Source organism: Panthera tigris, chromosome A1 (assembly GCF_018350195.1).
Source record: "Panthera tigris isolate Pti1 chromosome A1, P.tigris_Pti1_mat1.1, whole genome shotgun sequence".
In the NCBI taxonomy this organism is placed as follows: domain Eukaryota; kingdom Metazoa; phylum Chordata; class Mammalia; order Carnivora; family Felidae; genus Panthera; species Panthera tigris.
The window spans coordinates 156,579,672-156,594,642 of record NC_056660.1 but is presented as its reverse complement, the minus strand read 5'-3'; the positions used below and the strand labels follow the sequence as shown (position 1 = coordinate 156,594,642).

Here is a 14,971-nt window from a genome sequence, read left to right as displayed (position 1 = left end):
GTAAATCCAGATTTGTAGATTGTCAGACTTATAGATTTGGGGGTAGGAAGAGGGGCATGTTCCCCTCCGATGTCTTCTATTTTCTTAGTGAGGTATAAGCTGAGAGTGGAAGAGCAATTGCATAGGAGGTTTGAGACGAAGGAAGGTATGAAGTAGTTGTTGTTTATTGGGAAAACGAACTTACTAGTAAGGTTTGGAAAGGATTGCCAGGCCCTACTGAATGTCCATTTGAAGTTTCATGTTATTGAAGGGACATCAGTGAAGTCAGTTGTGTAGCTTCTCCCTTCATGTTCAACTTCTTAGGCTTAGAAATGGGCATGTTGTGGGTCAAGTATGAATGTTGAGAAAGATGATGGAGAAGAGAGGAGAAGGAGTTGAGGATGTTTGCAAGGGAGTGATGACAGTGATGGGTCAGGGGAGTCTAAGCTGGGGAAGGAGGAATGAAAATTGAGAAGTGGGGCAGTAGTAGAAAAGAGGGTGGGGTCAACTAATCGGACATATCAGAGGTTAAAGCATTGTTAGCTTTGGTAGTTACCCCATTTGTTGGGTTTTTGGGAGGCAGCATTGTTGGATAGAATGGAATTTGTGCTATATAGATTGGTGACAGATTGCTAGAAGTGTTATGTGGATGTGTATAAAAATAATCTGGCTCAACTCATGTCAATATTCTTTTTTTCTCTAGAATATGTAAAATCTTAACTGATTTCATTTTAGCTACTAGTTTTGTTTTCTTACACTAGAACCTATTGGTTTTCTGTTTCAAACTTTTACCTTAGCAAATAGCTGTTATTTCTGAAAGCAGTAGCTCTACATATAATTTTTATTCCTGTTGACAGGTGGTGTTTAAACATTCATCACCACTATTTATTTTGAACATATTTGATATAGTTACATTGGGGTCAGTCTGCTTTCTTACCCTACAGTTTCAGTGGAAACTCTCATCTGTCTAAGAGAGGGCAATGTTGTCATAGTGAAAGAAAATGTGGGAATTGGTTAGGGTGAAATGATATGGAAAACAGTTTTGTGAATTGACCCGTAACAGTGTGGAGTGGAAGCAGGCAGGATGGTTGGGTGGTATGAATACTTTTACTCTTTTTACACAGCATTTTCAGGGAGCATGGGGAGGCATTTGATGGAGGCATCAGGATTACTTGGGCAGCTTTTAAAAAATATGACTCATATTTTTGACCTGTTACATTTATTGATCCAGTTGCACTCCTCCTCTCCTTGAGGAAACTGAAGACCAGAGACGTTAAGTGGCTTTCTTAAGATTGCTCAATGGCAGGTCCAGATTTCCTTACGCTCAAGTAGACTGTCTTTAGTTGCTTTTTACCCATTAGCTTCCAAAATTTAATCCTGCTCTTTTAATTTTTTTAATCAGACAGTGTTAAAACAAGAGAAAAATAACTATAATGCCTGGGTTTTTATTGGTGTTGCTGCAGCCGAGCTAGAACAACCTGATCAGGCCCAGGGTGCCTATAAGAAAGCTGCTGAACTAGAGCCAGACCAATTGCTGGCTTGGCAGGTATGTACAAATTTCGTGCCCTATATTACAGTAAAGAAGTTTTTCCCCTTTTTTAAAAATATAGGTAACAGCTTTAAACTAGGCATTTAAACCTTTATTTAACCCTCAGAAGAAAAAAAAAATTAAATAGGTTGGTTTTCTAAACCAGCAAGTTAGTTAAAAAAAAAAAAAAAAAAAAAAAGATGCCAGTGATGCTGTTTTCCATTATTTAACATCCAAGCCAATGGATTATTTCTAAATGTGAGGATTAGAATTGAAATATGATTATATAAATCTCTAACTTAATTATGTGTGTATATGAAAGACTTATCAAGAATATTCTTTATGCTTGAGGGAAACATGTATATTAATATGTTTCCTAAAAGTAAAGTATAAAAAATGTGCAGTCTGTTTTGAATACAAGTGAAATTCTTTTTTCTTATTTAATGGTCTTCATGTTTTTTGTTGGCTTCTCCAACTTCTTCATATTTAATAACTTTGTTTCCTATCTCAACCACATCTTAGAAACTGTGATTTCTAATATGTAGTAGGAGAACATGAACCTGTTTGCCTCATGTTATGTGAACAAGAACATGAGTGGGGATATCTGGTGACACACTTAGGGAGATGCCTGCTTTTATTATGTATTGATTGATTTAGGATATGTGATCTTTAATTGAACCAAAAATTACAGTCTCCACAAAACGCTTGGATTTTTTTTATTTGGCCATATAAAAGTAGTGTCATCTGGTAATGTCTTAAGAGTTAAGATTATATAATCATTCAGAAATATTTTTTGTTGTGAAACACTTCAGATGTATTTTCAGAAGTAAAGAGAATGGTATAATGAGCCCCCCTGGCTATCACCTAGCTTCATTAAAAATCCACACATTTCAGTATTTTTTCATCTATACTTTCATATATTTTCCCTCACCCTTAATTATTTGGAGGCAAATCCCAGACATATTGTTTCATTTGTAAATTATATTTTTTAATCACAAATAATCTTTATAGATTGTCACTTTGTTTAGCAAAATGAATGTGAGAATGTTGTACTTTTTGGAAGAGTAATCTCTATTGTTTCCTATTTTAGGGGTTAGCAAGTTTATATGAGAAATGTAATCACACAAATGCTAAGGAAGACTTACCTGGTGTTTACCAAAAGCTCCTGGATCTTTATGAAAGGTAATCACTGTATGGGGAAAGGCAGTGTCTTTAAAGTTTTAATTGGAATAAACTGATAAAAACTTATATAGAAGTACTCCAGACATTTACTGGGAATTGAGAAGCATTTTTCTTTCATACTTTGGTTATAGAATTCCTTGATTGTGACTGAAACAGAATCAAAACACGATTAATAAGAGGACTGATTAATCTGGGAACTTTGATATAATTTTCAGTTAAGACCATGGAAGATATTATTTCTTAAACCTTTTATTTTTTAATGGGAGGCTCATTTTATAAAATTTTCTTGTGGTATGAAAGAAGATATGTTCTAATTTAAAGAAGATACGTTCTAATTTAAAATAATGCCTGACTGTATTACTGAGATTTATTAATTTTAGTATCTTAAGTCCTTGGTTGTTTTCAATAATCAGATTCAAAATCCTTTTTTTTTTTTTTATTCTAAGTGTTGACAAACAGAAGTGGTGTGATGTCTGTAAGAAACTTGTGGATCTATATTACCAAGAAAAGAAACACCTAGAGGTTGGTAAATGATTTGCTGGACTGGTAGACTTCTTTTAATGAAACCATTATTTAAAAAAAGCTTTCAGGGTGCCTGAGTGGCTCATTGGTTAAAGGTCCAACTCTTGATTTCAGCTCAGGTCATGATCTCACTAGTTTGTGAAATTGAGCCCCATGCATCCGGCTCTGTTCGGTATTCTCTCTCTCTCCCTCTCTCTCTGCCCCTCCCCCACTTGTGAGTACGCGCTCTCTCTCTGTCTCTCTCTCTCAAAATAAATAAATAAACATTAAAAAAAAGAAAACTTTGATTTTAGCTTGAGAGAAAATTTAAAAAATTACTATGTAGTATGATATTAAAAGAATATAGACAGATAATACCAATTACAGTATTTTGGAACTTTGAAATTTTAGTTGTCAGAACTTCCAAACCCTTTTGAAACTAGGCAGGGATAAATAAATAAACAAAGGCATCATCTGTAGAATTTAGTGACGTGTTTGTAGTGCACCCATAGTGGATGCTCTAAGTTAGGAAGTTTGGGGCGTGTAGTCTTATTCCAGTTTCTACTCTGGTATCTCAGTCGTACTTCTAAAGTAAGGGCTGTGTGGATTTACCTAGTCACCTTTTTTGTAGAATTCAGAGTAAATGGAGTTCTGGGCTTTTGCTGTTTTATGTATTAGCAGATGAAAGTATTGCTATTTATAGATTTTATATTTTTTGCACTGGCGTTTTTGATATTTAAGATAAAATGATGATTTAAATCTCCCTCTTCATAGGTGGCCCGAACATGGCACAAATTGATAAAGACACGGCAGGAGGAAGGTGCAGACAACCAAGAGCTTCATCAGCTGTGGAGGAGATTGACTCAGTTGCTGGCTGAGAGTACTGAGGATCAGAATAATGAGACCCAGCAATTGGTACTGACCCATTTATTCCCTACAGTTTGTGTCGTGAAAATTGATCATTGAATTGAATTTGGCAAATGGAAACATACTAGTGTAATATAGAAAAGTGCCGTATGTCAAAATTGTTATCAGAGGTCAGTTTTAAATTGACAGAAGTTCTTGCTGACACCGTCAGAATTGTTGGCCTGCAGTCTCATACTAAGTCCGGACAGAGTGGAATTGGTACTTAGGGTATCATAATTTCCTTCCTTGTATTCATAAGAATCCACAATAAATCAGTTATGCCATCACTGTGAAAAAGAAACTATGAGCTTGGCTTTCACAAAACTACGGTAATTTCTAAAGTTGTACTTACTTAAAGATATGTTTCTTCATATTTTTGAAATAAGAGTACTGAATTATTTTGAGGCTTAGCAACTTGAGTATTTTGCTTATGGTATTTATTTAGGGTACTTATATCTAGAAATATTCCTTTTTGGTGTACAGTGTAGGGCACAGTGAAGTAATTGAAAAGAATTTTTAAAAAGATTAAAACAATTCATTGATTTTGAACTGTAGTTGGAAAATGTCTTATTCTACTTTTTTATACTTCTAAGTTTAAAAGTAAACTTAATTTCTTATAATAAATAATCATTCACTGTACACTTGTAACTTGAATGGACTATTTATTTTAATTTTTTAAAAGTTTATTTTTGAGAGAGAGAGAACGTGCACAGTGGGAAAGGGGCGGAGAGAGAGGGAGACACAGAATCCAAAGCAGGCTCCAGGCTTTGAGCTGTCAGCTCAGAGCCCCATGTGGGGCTCGAACCCACAGACTGTGAGATCATGACCTGAGCCCAAGTTGGATGCTCAACCAAATGAGCCACCCAGGCACCCGAATGGACTTTTTAAATATAAGCAGTTATAGGGGCGCCTGGGTGGCTCAGTTGGTTAAGCATCCGACCTCGGCTCAGGTCATGATCTCACGGTTTGTGGGTTCGAGCCCCGCATCAGGCTCTGTGCTGACAGCTCGGAGCCTGGAGCCTGCTTCTGATTCTGTGTCTCCCTCTCTCTCTGCCCCTCCCCTGCTCATCCTGTTTCTCTTTGTCTCTCAAAAATAAATAAATGTAAAAAAAAAATTTTTTTTTTAAATATATAAGCAGTTATAGACTGTAAAGGATGGGAAGTTCATTTTTTTTTTGTATGTTTGTTCATTTGTTCACTCATTAATTTATTCCTTTATTCAGAAAATACTTATTAAGAACCTACTATATTTGTCAGGCAGTGTCCTAAATGCTGGAGATAAAAATAACAAAAATAAGATTTGCATTTGTCTGTGTGTTGGTTTATCTGTGTATAGATTTAGTTGTGGAAAAAATTGAGCAGTGACAAAATTAAGTGGTTTGCCAACTTCTCTCTCTCTTTTTTTTAATGTTTATTTATTTTGAGAGAGAGAGAGACAGAGACAGAGTGTGAGTGGGGGAGGGGCAGAGAGCGAGGGAGACATAGAATCCTAAGCAGGCTCCAGGCTCCAAGCTGTCAGCACAGAGCCTGATGTGGGGCTCGAACCCACCCACTGGGAGATCACAACCTGAGCCGAAGCCAGATGCTTAACCGACTGAGCACCCAGGCACCCTGCCAACTTCTCTTAAATGATATCTTTATATTATGACATCATGTAAGTATAGGTTACCAGAATATCAAACATATACCAAAATAAGTAAAAAAAAAATTTTTTTTTTTAATTATCTGTTTTCTCCTCTATGAAAGAGAACTAATTATACTTGCTATGTTAAGACTTGATTCTTAACTGTTAAAATATGAAAAGAGGATTTTGGCGCTGGGGTTATTTTCACCTTGAATTCTAATGATAATTTCGTTTTATTTAAATGTGTTCATGAAAAAAGACATCACTTGTTTTCCAGATGATAATTTCATTGCTATTTTTTTAAACCCCTTGTGCTAAACACCATAAGTTAGCCTTCCTTTTTTGCAAGATCATTAACTTAATCAGAACAGTAAAATTTTACTTATTTATGTAGACTTTATACCATACTGTACAAAGAAAATTGGAAGTAGTGAACTGTATTATGAGTTTTCATTATGAAGTCATGGAGATTCATTTTTAAAAGTGGTAGAACTTCTGTAATTAATTGAATAGTATCCTTTAAAATGCTTGATTTGGGTTCTAGTTTTGCTTTTCTTGCTCAAATACATTTAGAAAACTTCTTTTGGTATTTTCTTCAAAATCACTTAGTAATACCAGATAAAAAGTGATTTTATTATAGTTCAGTCATATTTCTGGTTTTATTTTGATAAACTTCATAAAATTTTATTTTGATAACTTCATAAAATTTGTTTTTTAAGACTGAGGATTTCCTACCACTGAAGATGTTCCAAAGGACATGCTGGTGATTTTGGTAGAGATATTTTAAAAATGATCTGAGCAGTAGCAGTTACACTGCTATTCATGATTATACCTCTCCAGTTAACTACTTTATAGGGAATAGCAAGCACTTACAAGAATGTTTTGTTAAATTCATAATGCTGATTTATATAGTTACCCTCATTAGTTCAGTGCAGTCTCCTGGCCAGTTGGGGTTAAACTGTATTCAAAAACCTACGTGCCATTTTTTTTTTTTCTTCATGAAATTGTCAAGGCCAGATAATAAAATACATTTGCAATTAGTTGAAGTTGTATCTTGTATAAGTGAGTCTTACATGTTCAACTGTTTACTACATTTGTCATTTCAATATGCTACAGATGATAGGTTTTTTTGTTTGTTTCAGCTTTTAACTGCTTTTGAGAATGCACTGGGCTTATCAGAAAATATTCCTAGTGAAGATCACCAAGTACTTTATAGACATTTCATTCAGTGTTTATCCAAAGTAAGTTGATTTTAAAAATCTCTGATGTGATGTTTATATTCTAATTAGGAAAGTGTTCACAAGTATATTTTACTATTACTTAGTTTATTTTACTTTGATATTTTCTAGTTTCCTCATGAAACTGCTAGGTTGAAGAAGGCCTGTGAAGGAATGATAAACATCTATCCCACTGTACAATATCCATTAGAAGTGCTTTGTTTACATTTGATTGAATCAGGTAATTTCTTCTTTATTATATTGTGGGTCCTAAAAGTGTATGAGCATGTGAGAGTGATGTTGCTATCAATAAAAAAATTGTTTCAGTGCCTACAGTGTGCCAATGTATTGTTTGAATATTTCTGGACATAAAAGGAAGTACAGTATGTTGCCTTTACGCACATGAAGAGGCTAATAAATGTAGGAAAGTATAGTGACACAGAGGAATTATGAATTCCTGAGTTCATTGTAGATCATTGAAGTCTTTTGGAAGGTGGGAATTGAGGAGAGTCTTAAATTTTCCATACAAATTAGAAAAACTGGAGGAGGTGAAAGGAGCTCTGAGGGCATGAACAGAAGTATGGAGAGAGCTAGGTTGCAATTTTTCAGAATAGTAAGATAGTTTCACTTGCTCTACTGGAAGGAATAACTTAAGATAGATTTTGGTTGAATAGGTTGGACCATATTGCATAGGGCTATGAATGTCACGCAAAGGGTTTTGTGAACTATGCACATTCTCAGTGTTGATGTTATGTTGCAGTGTCACAGGTACATAGTTACACATGCCGTAATACTGTAAAGTAATGGAGCTTATAAATGATCTCCTTTTTTAATGAAATAGAGTAGATTCAAATCAGAGATTATGTCTTAACGTATGCCTCTCCTTTCCTGAGGAGAGGAGAGAGAACTGATGACACCTAGCTTGCTAGGAGTTGTCAGAACCTGTGTCTGCCGACATCTTGTGCCCAGGGCTGGTGTTCAGTCTGTTTACAAGAGGTTAACCCAGTTGGTTTTCACACCAGTCTCTGTCCTTTCTGTCAGTATCTGTGCTAAATAGATTGTTTTTCATATAATTTGACCATCACTTTTGTCCATGCCTGTATTCAACTGATGTGAACAAAGTTCATAGAAATTAGTCACTGAAATGGAAGTAATTTGTGTTAGTGATTATAAATTATTGCAGAGCTTTACTAATTGTTTTTACTTTGTTGCTAAATGAGTAGACCTGTGGGAATGCTTTATGTATGAATAACCATCACATGTTTCATTATAGAAAAATTGTTGAAAACTAGGGCTAGAGGTAACCGAGGGAAAATGCCTGTTGGAAAAATATCATTGCCTCTATCTTGGCTCTCCACTTTAAGTTTCCCTTCTAGTTCTACTTGTACTTTTTCCCAGCTGGTGTCTGAATTTAAATTCAGAACTGTTACCTTCAGTCTTATATTTTTTTAGTGAGAATTAAGCAGATCCCCTTTTCTTTAACTGACTCAGAAACAGACTTGCAAGAGCACTTTTCACTATTGTGAGAGAAGAGCTACTAATTGTTTCAGTCAGTCAACTTATGAAGTATAAAATCAAACTAATACGGTAGTATGCAGGATAGATTGTATAGAAGATAGACTAGATTGGGTAGACTAAATGATCTTGGGAATGAATGAACTGTGAACATATGTGAATATGTTCTACTGTAACAATAGAAAGTAACACCTGAATGAAAAAAAAATAGAAGAGATTTGTTAGAGGTAAATGGAGGAAGAATATAATTTTACTTTTAGCTCTCTTGAAAAGTTGGTCTAATATAGAATGATCATCTGTAAGAAAGTTGAGTGGTGGAGAGGAGATGTTAGTGGACAAAGGGAAATGTCCATCTGGCTTGCAGATGAGAGATCTGTACTAAGACTAGACATAAGGTTTAGAGATCACTCGCATGTTGGTTAAAGTGAAGTGTGTGACTTCAGAGGATGACTAAAGTACAAAAAGCTGAAAATTGTCTCGGGTGGTGCTGGATGGCTTAAAGGGAAAGGGAGGAAGAAAGCAAAGAGGAAAGTAGAAAACAGAGATGCAGAGAAGTCTCACAGGAACATGGAGGAAACTGATGTGAAGTAACAGAGAAGGCTCAAGGAAAGAGCATTTCAGAAAGATCTTCATTGACATATTGGACAGCTAATTTTATGATTGGGAGGCCTTTATTTAGGGCTGTTTTTTCTAACCAAGGTGATTGAATTGGAACTTAGATTTCAGTGATGGGAAAAGAGTCCAAAGAAGTGGTTAGCAGATATTAAAAGAAGCAATCTAGGGATTTGACCGATTGTGTTTAAGGGAAAGGAGGAGGAAGGATACAAAGGGGATGGTAAACTTTTAGAGGAGTAGGAGGATTATAGTCGTGTTGCCTGCGAGGAGAGTTTCAAGAAGAAAGGGCTAGTTAACATTGTTAATTTGTATTGAGGTCAAGGAAGATGAGGCATAATAAGAGACTTTCAGTATGAGGAGCATACTTGTGAATTTTTGTGGGTTTTCTTTTTCCACTGACAGGAAACATAATTCCAAAATTCACCTAGTTTCTTCAGATTTTAACATGAGACCCAATAGGTTCCCAAGATAAATGGGCTGATTTTTGTAGTTGGCCTCTGGTACCCATCCCTCCACCCCTTTTTCTACTCTTACAATTGCTATTGAGAAAGTAATGGCTGTTGTTCACCCTTTTCTCTCTATTTTCTTTCAGCTATTAATGGTTTTTACTATTCCCTTATTCTTGACCTGCTCATGGGCCAAATGGCACAAGACAATACTTGAAATTTCTTTTTGAAGACTGATTGAAAGCTTTCTCAATAAGCACATGTATGCCTATAATGTAGATTTGTTGAATAAACATGGCCCCTGTATTTCAAAAAGATTACAAAATTATAGAAGAAATTAGATCAACAAAGTCTGCAGTTTTGCACGTAAATTCAGTATTTGACAAAGCATTCTAGTAAAGAGAGCAAGTGGGTTATGCTAAATGATTAGAGAGTGTGTTGGTTTACGTGAAAAAAATCATCCTTGGTGAGGGTATTTTGTAGAACTGAAAGAAAGAGAGGTTTATATCCTGGTAAAGGGGAGTGGGTAGGTGGATATTCACACATATGGTACGTCAAGGAAGAGTTTTTTCTTTGTGGGATCTTTGGCTGTAAGAATTTGTGGGATGGAGTGGTTCAGGCTTAGGTACATTCTAAGGTAAAGCATCATTCTTGGCATAGAACTTTGACAGTTAATGCAGGACAGTAGGGAGCTGTGGTGAAAGATTTCTTGTTTTCTTTTCATTGCTTCTCTAAACCAAACTTTCTGTGTATTAAGAACTTGTGAAAATCTGTAAGGTCTTTCAAGACTGACCTATCCTCCTCCAGTGTGCTTTAGTATCTGCAGAATGTGGTACTTCACAGCAGTTAATCACTGGGTTCTCTTACACTGGGGACAAATATATTTGGTTCTCTTTTGTCCTCCTTTGCATGTTGAGACTTGAAGATTCATTTTCAAAATGACTCAGTTTATAAAGCTTCACATAACAAGTAGTGAATAGCTTTTACAGTTGTCAGCTGGTAAAATGTTATTTTGTGCTAAATGACCTCAATTTATTTTATTTTGCTTTATAGCTGAAATGGGGGAGGATGAGAAAGCTTGGTTCTTCAAATCCAAACATGAAAAAGCTCAAGATTGTGTGCTCTGGAAATATTAGAAAATCTGTATGCAAATAAATAAATGAGTACATGCTGTTTTGTTTTGTTTTTTCCCCAAGCTAGGTTTATTTAAAAGAAAAATTCTATAGTAGTGATCAGTTTCTTTGTGATGTCAGCAATTGATTAGTTATTTTTAAAAATCACCTTGTTTTGGTGGTAAACTTTAGGAAACGGAATTCTCATCGGTATTACTGAGCATCTATCCTGAACCTCTTCAGAACACCTTTTATTCTTGGAGATTTAGCATTCATTGGCCCCAAATCTAACTTGTTTTATTGGCAAATAAAAATAATATTGTCAGACTTGTTTTCAGGTTGTTAAATCTGGAATCTTAGGCTCTTTTAAATGTTAAAAAAAGCAGATAAATTAAATAAATGATTTTCTATTCAAAAGAATTCAAGTTTATTTCCTGTTTCTAGTCTCCGCCTATTATTCAGCTAGTATTCTCAACAAGAGTTAGTATGGAGAAGAGGGGTGAGGATTGAAGCTTTGGAATATCCCTCATTTCTACATAGGATCAGTGATGTTGTTACTACCGTTGATGGTTTGGGGGAACACTAGAGAAAATTCCTCTTTGTCATATGTAGAGAATATGTTTCCCAGGGCTAGAACATAGTCTGCCCAAATCTCTTGATTTCTGTAATTATGCTCCCAGATGTTAAGGAAAGTTTATTTTGTTTTAAAAGTTTCTCTTGTTCATCTTAGCCTTTTAGAAACTGTTTTCATCTACCTACCCATACTTTGTTTACCTTTGTAAGTTTTTAGGTACCGTGCTTATGGATGATCTTGAAAGATGCATGGTTGGCTTCTCTTCTTTCCATCACAGGTGTGTTTTCGGTAATAAGGGCAGTTTATGTGGCCAAGGTAGTCTGTCACGAATTACATTTCTCTGGAATAAGAGAGTTTTGATTCAGATGGGTAGAAATTTAAGAATTTATTTTTTAAAAATGTTTTATGCATTTTTTGAGACAGAGACTTACAGAGAGAGAGTGTGAGCATGGGAGGGGCAGACAAAGAGAGGAAGACACAGAATCCTAAGCAGGTTCCACGCTGTCAGCACAGAGCCTGACAGGGGGCTCGAACTCATGATCCGTGAAATCATGACCTGAGCTGTAGTCAGACGATTAATTGACTGAGCCACCCAGGCGCCCCAGTAAAAATTTTTTAAAAAATATTTGTTTATTTTTGAGAGGAAGAAAGAGAGAGAGAGAGAGAGAGCAAGAGTGTGCATGGGGGAGGGACAGAGAGAGAATGGGACAGAGACTCCAAAGCAGGCTCTCTGCGCTGGCAGTACGGAGCCATATGCAGGACTCGAACTCAGCAACCATGAGATCATGACCTGAGCAGAAGTCGGAAGCTTATCTAAGCCACCTAGGTGCCCCTAAAGGAAAAATTTTAATAGCTATTTTATTTTCTTTTCTAGAAGGGTGAACATTTTTATTTTTCCATAGTAATTCTCAGCTATTACTTATTAGCAGACTAAGTCTTTTGGAGGATCAGTTCATAATGGTGTTCTTAAAGGACCATTACAATATTTAATGGATGTCTATTGTATACAAGATACTATGCTAGTCCCTACCCTCCAGAAGTTACTGTTTAGCTACAGGTGTAGAAACACAGGAGATATATATACATATGTATGTATATGTGTATATATGACTAATAATAAAGGTGGTCTATGGTATTGATGAATTCTATAGGCCTGTGGTTCTTAAAGTATTGTCTCTGAACCAGTAATATCAGTATCACCTGAGAACTTAGAAATGCCAACTTTCAGGTAGACCTACTGAAGTCAGAAACTTTGACAGCGGGGCTTAGCATTCTGTGTTTTATTTTTTTTTTTATTTTTTTATTTTTTTTAACGTTTATTTATTTTTGAGACAGAGAGACAGAGCATGAATGGGGGAGGGGCAGAAAGAGAGGGAGACACAGAATCGGAAGCAGGCTCCAGGCTCTGAGCCATCAGCCCAGAGCCCGACTTTGAGCTCGAACTCACGGACCGCGAGATCGTGACTTGAGCTGAAGTCGGACGCTTAACCGACTGAGCCACCCAGGCGCCCCATCATTCTGTGTTTTAACAAGTCTTTTGGGTGATTCTGATTCTGATGTCTCAAGCACTGGTGTGCTTGAGAGGAATAGGGTATATGGAATGAGGCATGTCTGTTTTTGGAAATTAACATTTATGGAAGCAATAGTGAGAACACATTGGGAAAAGAAAATTCATATCTAGAAGCATAATAATAGCTGGCTCAAGTCTTTTTTTATAAGCTAACAAAAGTAGTATTTCTTCCAATTTGCTTTCATATCTCACAAACAGTACTGAAGTTTTAATTCTTTAGCCGTTATGAATTTTTTTTACTAACTTGGACTGCTAAATCAATATATAATATCATGGATTATGTATTGCTGTGTATCTGGTTTTGAAAAATTTGAAACAGATAACCTAAATGGTAATATGCAAAGAATTTATCTTTGACATCTGTGACTGAAAGGGTGGCTCCACATGGGGGTATGTGTTTTAAATAGATTTCAAAAAAAAGCATCAGGCTGCTTTTTCAAATAAATTAGTTTAATTTAATTGTTTCAAATAAATTAGTTTAATATTTATTCTTCAGGTTGTAGTTTGTTGTAATTAGTTTTTAAGAATTTTCCTGTGTGATTAAACAATTTATCAAAGTGGTGAATACTATGCACAGTTTATTCTCAAGCAGAAGTCACATTTTCCACATGTTTTTATGCTTTTCTGGGAATGGAAATCCTGAGATTGAGGTTGGAGAAAATGGAAATAAAACAAAATAAATGATATTTTCTAAACTAAATTATTTTACCAGAATAAATTTGAAATAAATATAGGCATTACATGATTGTCACATAAGCTTAACCATTAACGTATATAGGAAAATAAAATTTTTGAAAGAATGCAGAAAGGTGCTACTGGGCTTGTAGACTTAAGAAGAATGTGACTAAGTTTTTGTATAGTGTCTTGACAAGAAGACTGTCTTTTAATCCCAGATTCTGGAAGAACACTAGATAGGGCATCCTGGCTGTCACATCTCTAGCAGCACATGGTTGCCCAGGGAGAGAGACTGGTGAAGACACTGTCCTTAGGGATTCCTTCATTTAACAACCGAAATTGTTAGTGCTGAACAGCAAAAGGAGAGCTGGCAAGCAGGAGGCTGTGTGTTTTAGCCTAATGGCAAGTAGCAGTAGGTTTCTTGTTTGAAACCTTGAGTATGACTACAGGTTCAGTTTACCCATACTGCAGTGGGTAAAGTGGTTTCTACTGCCAAAATTTAAGATGAAGAGCATAAGTTTTTAATGAAATGTTAAAATTTTTGGTGTTTGTTGGTCTATTTAAGTTTTGAATTCCTGGAATTGATATGGTGGAAGATATGTAAAATGGTATTTGAGATTTAAGTATGTATGCTTTGGCAATTAGAAATTTGAAGTATGAGAGCCCCTGGGTGGCTCAGTCAGTTAAGCACCCCACTTTGGCTCAGGTCATGATCTCGCAGTCTGTGAGTTTAAGCCGCACGTCAGGCTCTGTGCTGATGGCTCGGAGCCTGGAGCCTGCTGTGGATTCTGTGTCTCCCTCTCTCTCTGCCCCTCCCCAACTCAGGCTCTGTGTCTCTCTCAAAAATAAATAAACATTAAACTTTTTAAAAAAGTTTGGAGTACGTATGCTAATCATTTTTTCCTTTTAATTCCAGGCAGTCTTACTGATGAAGGACAGCAGTATTGTCGCAGACTAGTGGAAATGGATTCAAAAAGTGGTCCAGGCTTCATTGGTTTGGGGATTAAAGCATTACAAGACAGAAAGTATGAAGAGGCTGTTAGGAACCTAACTGAAGGCAAGTGTACAGCATAGAGCATGTAACATGAGGTGTAGCTGTAACCAAACTCAAGGGTCTCACTGCTTGGGTTGCTTTAAATTGACCACAACCCAAGGAAGTGTTGAAAGCAAAGAACTTTTATTATTTATCACAGTAAGGAGACAGGGAGATAGCTTTCAAGGCGGTGTCTCCCCATGGGCTTTGTACAGAAAGTGTTTATTCAGTGTATTGGGCAAGGGCAGAGAGCTGGTGTAGACATTAATTTAATGTACACATATTCTCTTCCCCAACTTAAAGCTTTTCATGGGTTTCTGACTGCCCTTAGGATAACATCCAAACTTCTTCACAGGGTTTGCAACCTTCTCGAGTCTGATTTCTTGCCCCTTCCTTCATACTTTGCTAGCTCCCATGCTTCATTTTCAAATATAATGAATCCATATGCTGTTACTTAGGCACTTTGGTCGCGGTGTGTATGCCCAGTATATCAG

At 36.1% G+C, this 14,971-nt stretch overlaps 1 protein-coding gene across 3 annotated transcripts in view; it reads left to right on the top strand.

The window, feature by feature from the left end:
- The window catches only part of TTC37 (tetratricopeptide repeat domain 37), an 87,274-nt gene that overhangs the window by 11,506 nt on the left and 60,797 nt on the right, over positions 1–14,971 (top strand). For 2 of the 3 annotated variants that reach the window (XM_007078907.3, XM_042990277.1), the window contains exons 5-11: positions 1,382–1,525; positions 2,598–2,689; positions 3,136–3,211; positions 3,965–4,105; positions 6,863–6,961; positions 7,070–7,178; positions 14,361–14,501. In XM_007078907.3, coding sequence (XP_007078969.2) covers positions 1,382–1,525; positions 2,598–2,689; positions 3,136–3,211; positions 3,965–4,105; positions 6,863–6,961; positions 7,070–7,178; positions 14,361–14,501 — 802 coding nt within the window. The remainder of the gene's footprint in view (positions 1–1,381; positions 1,526–2,597; positions 2,690–3,135; positions 3,212–3,964; positions 4,106–6,862; positions 6,962–7,069; positions 7,179–14,360; positions 14,502–14,971) is intronic. The other variant, XM_042990269.1, reaches the window with a different exon arrangement.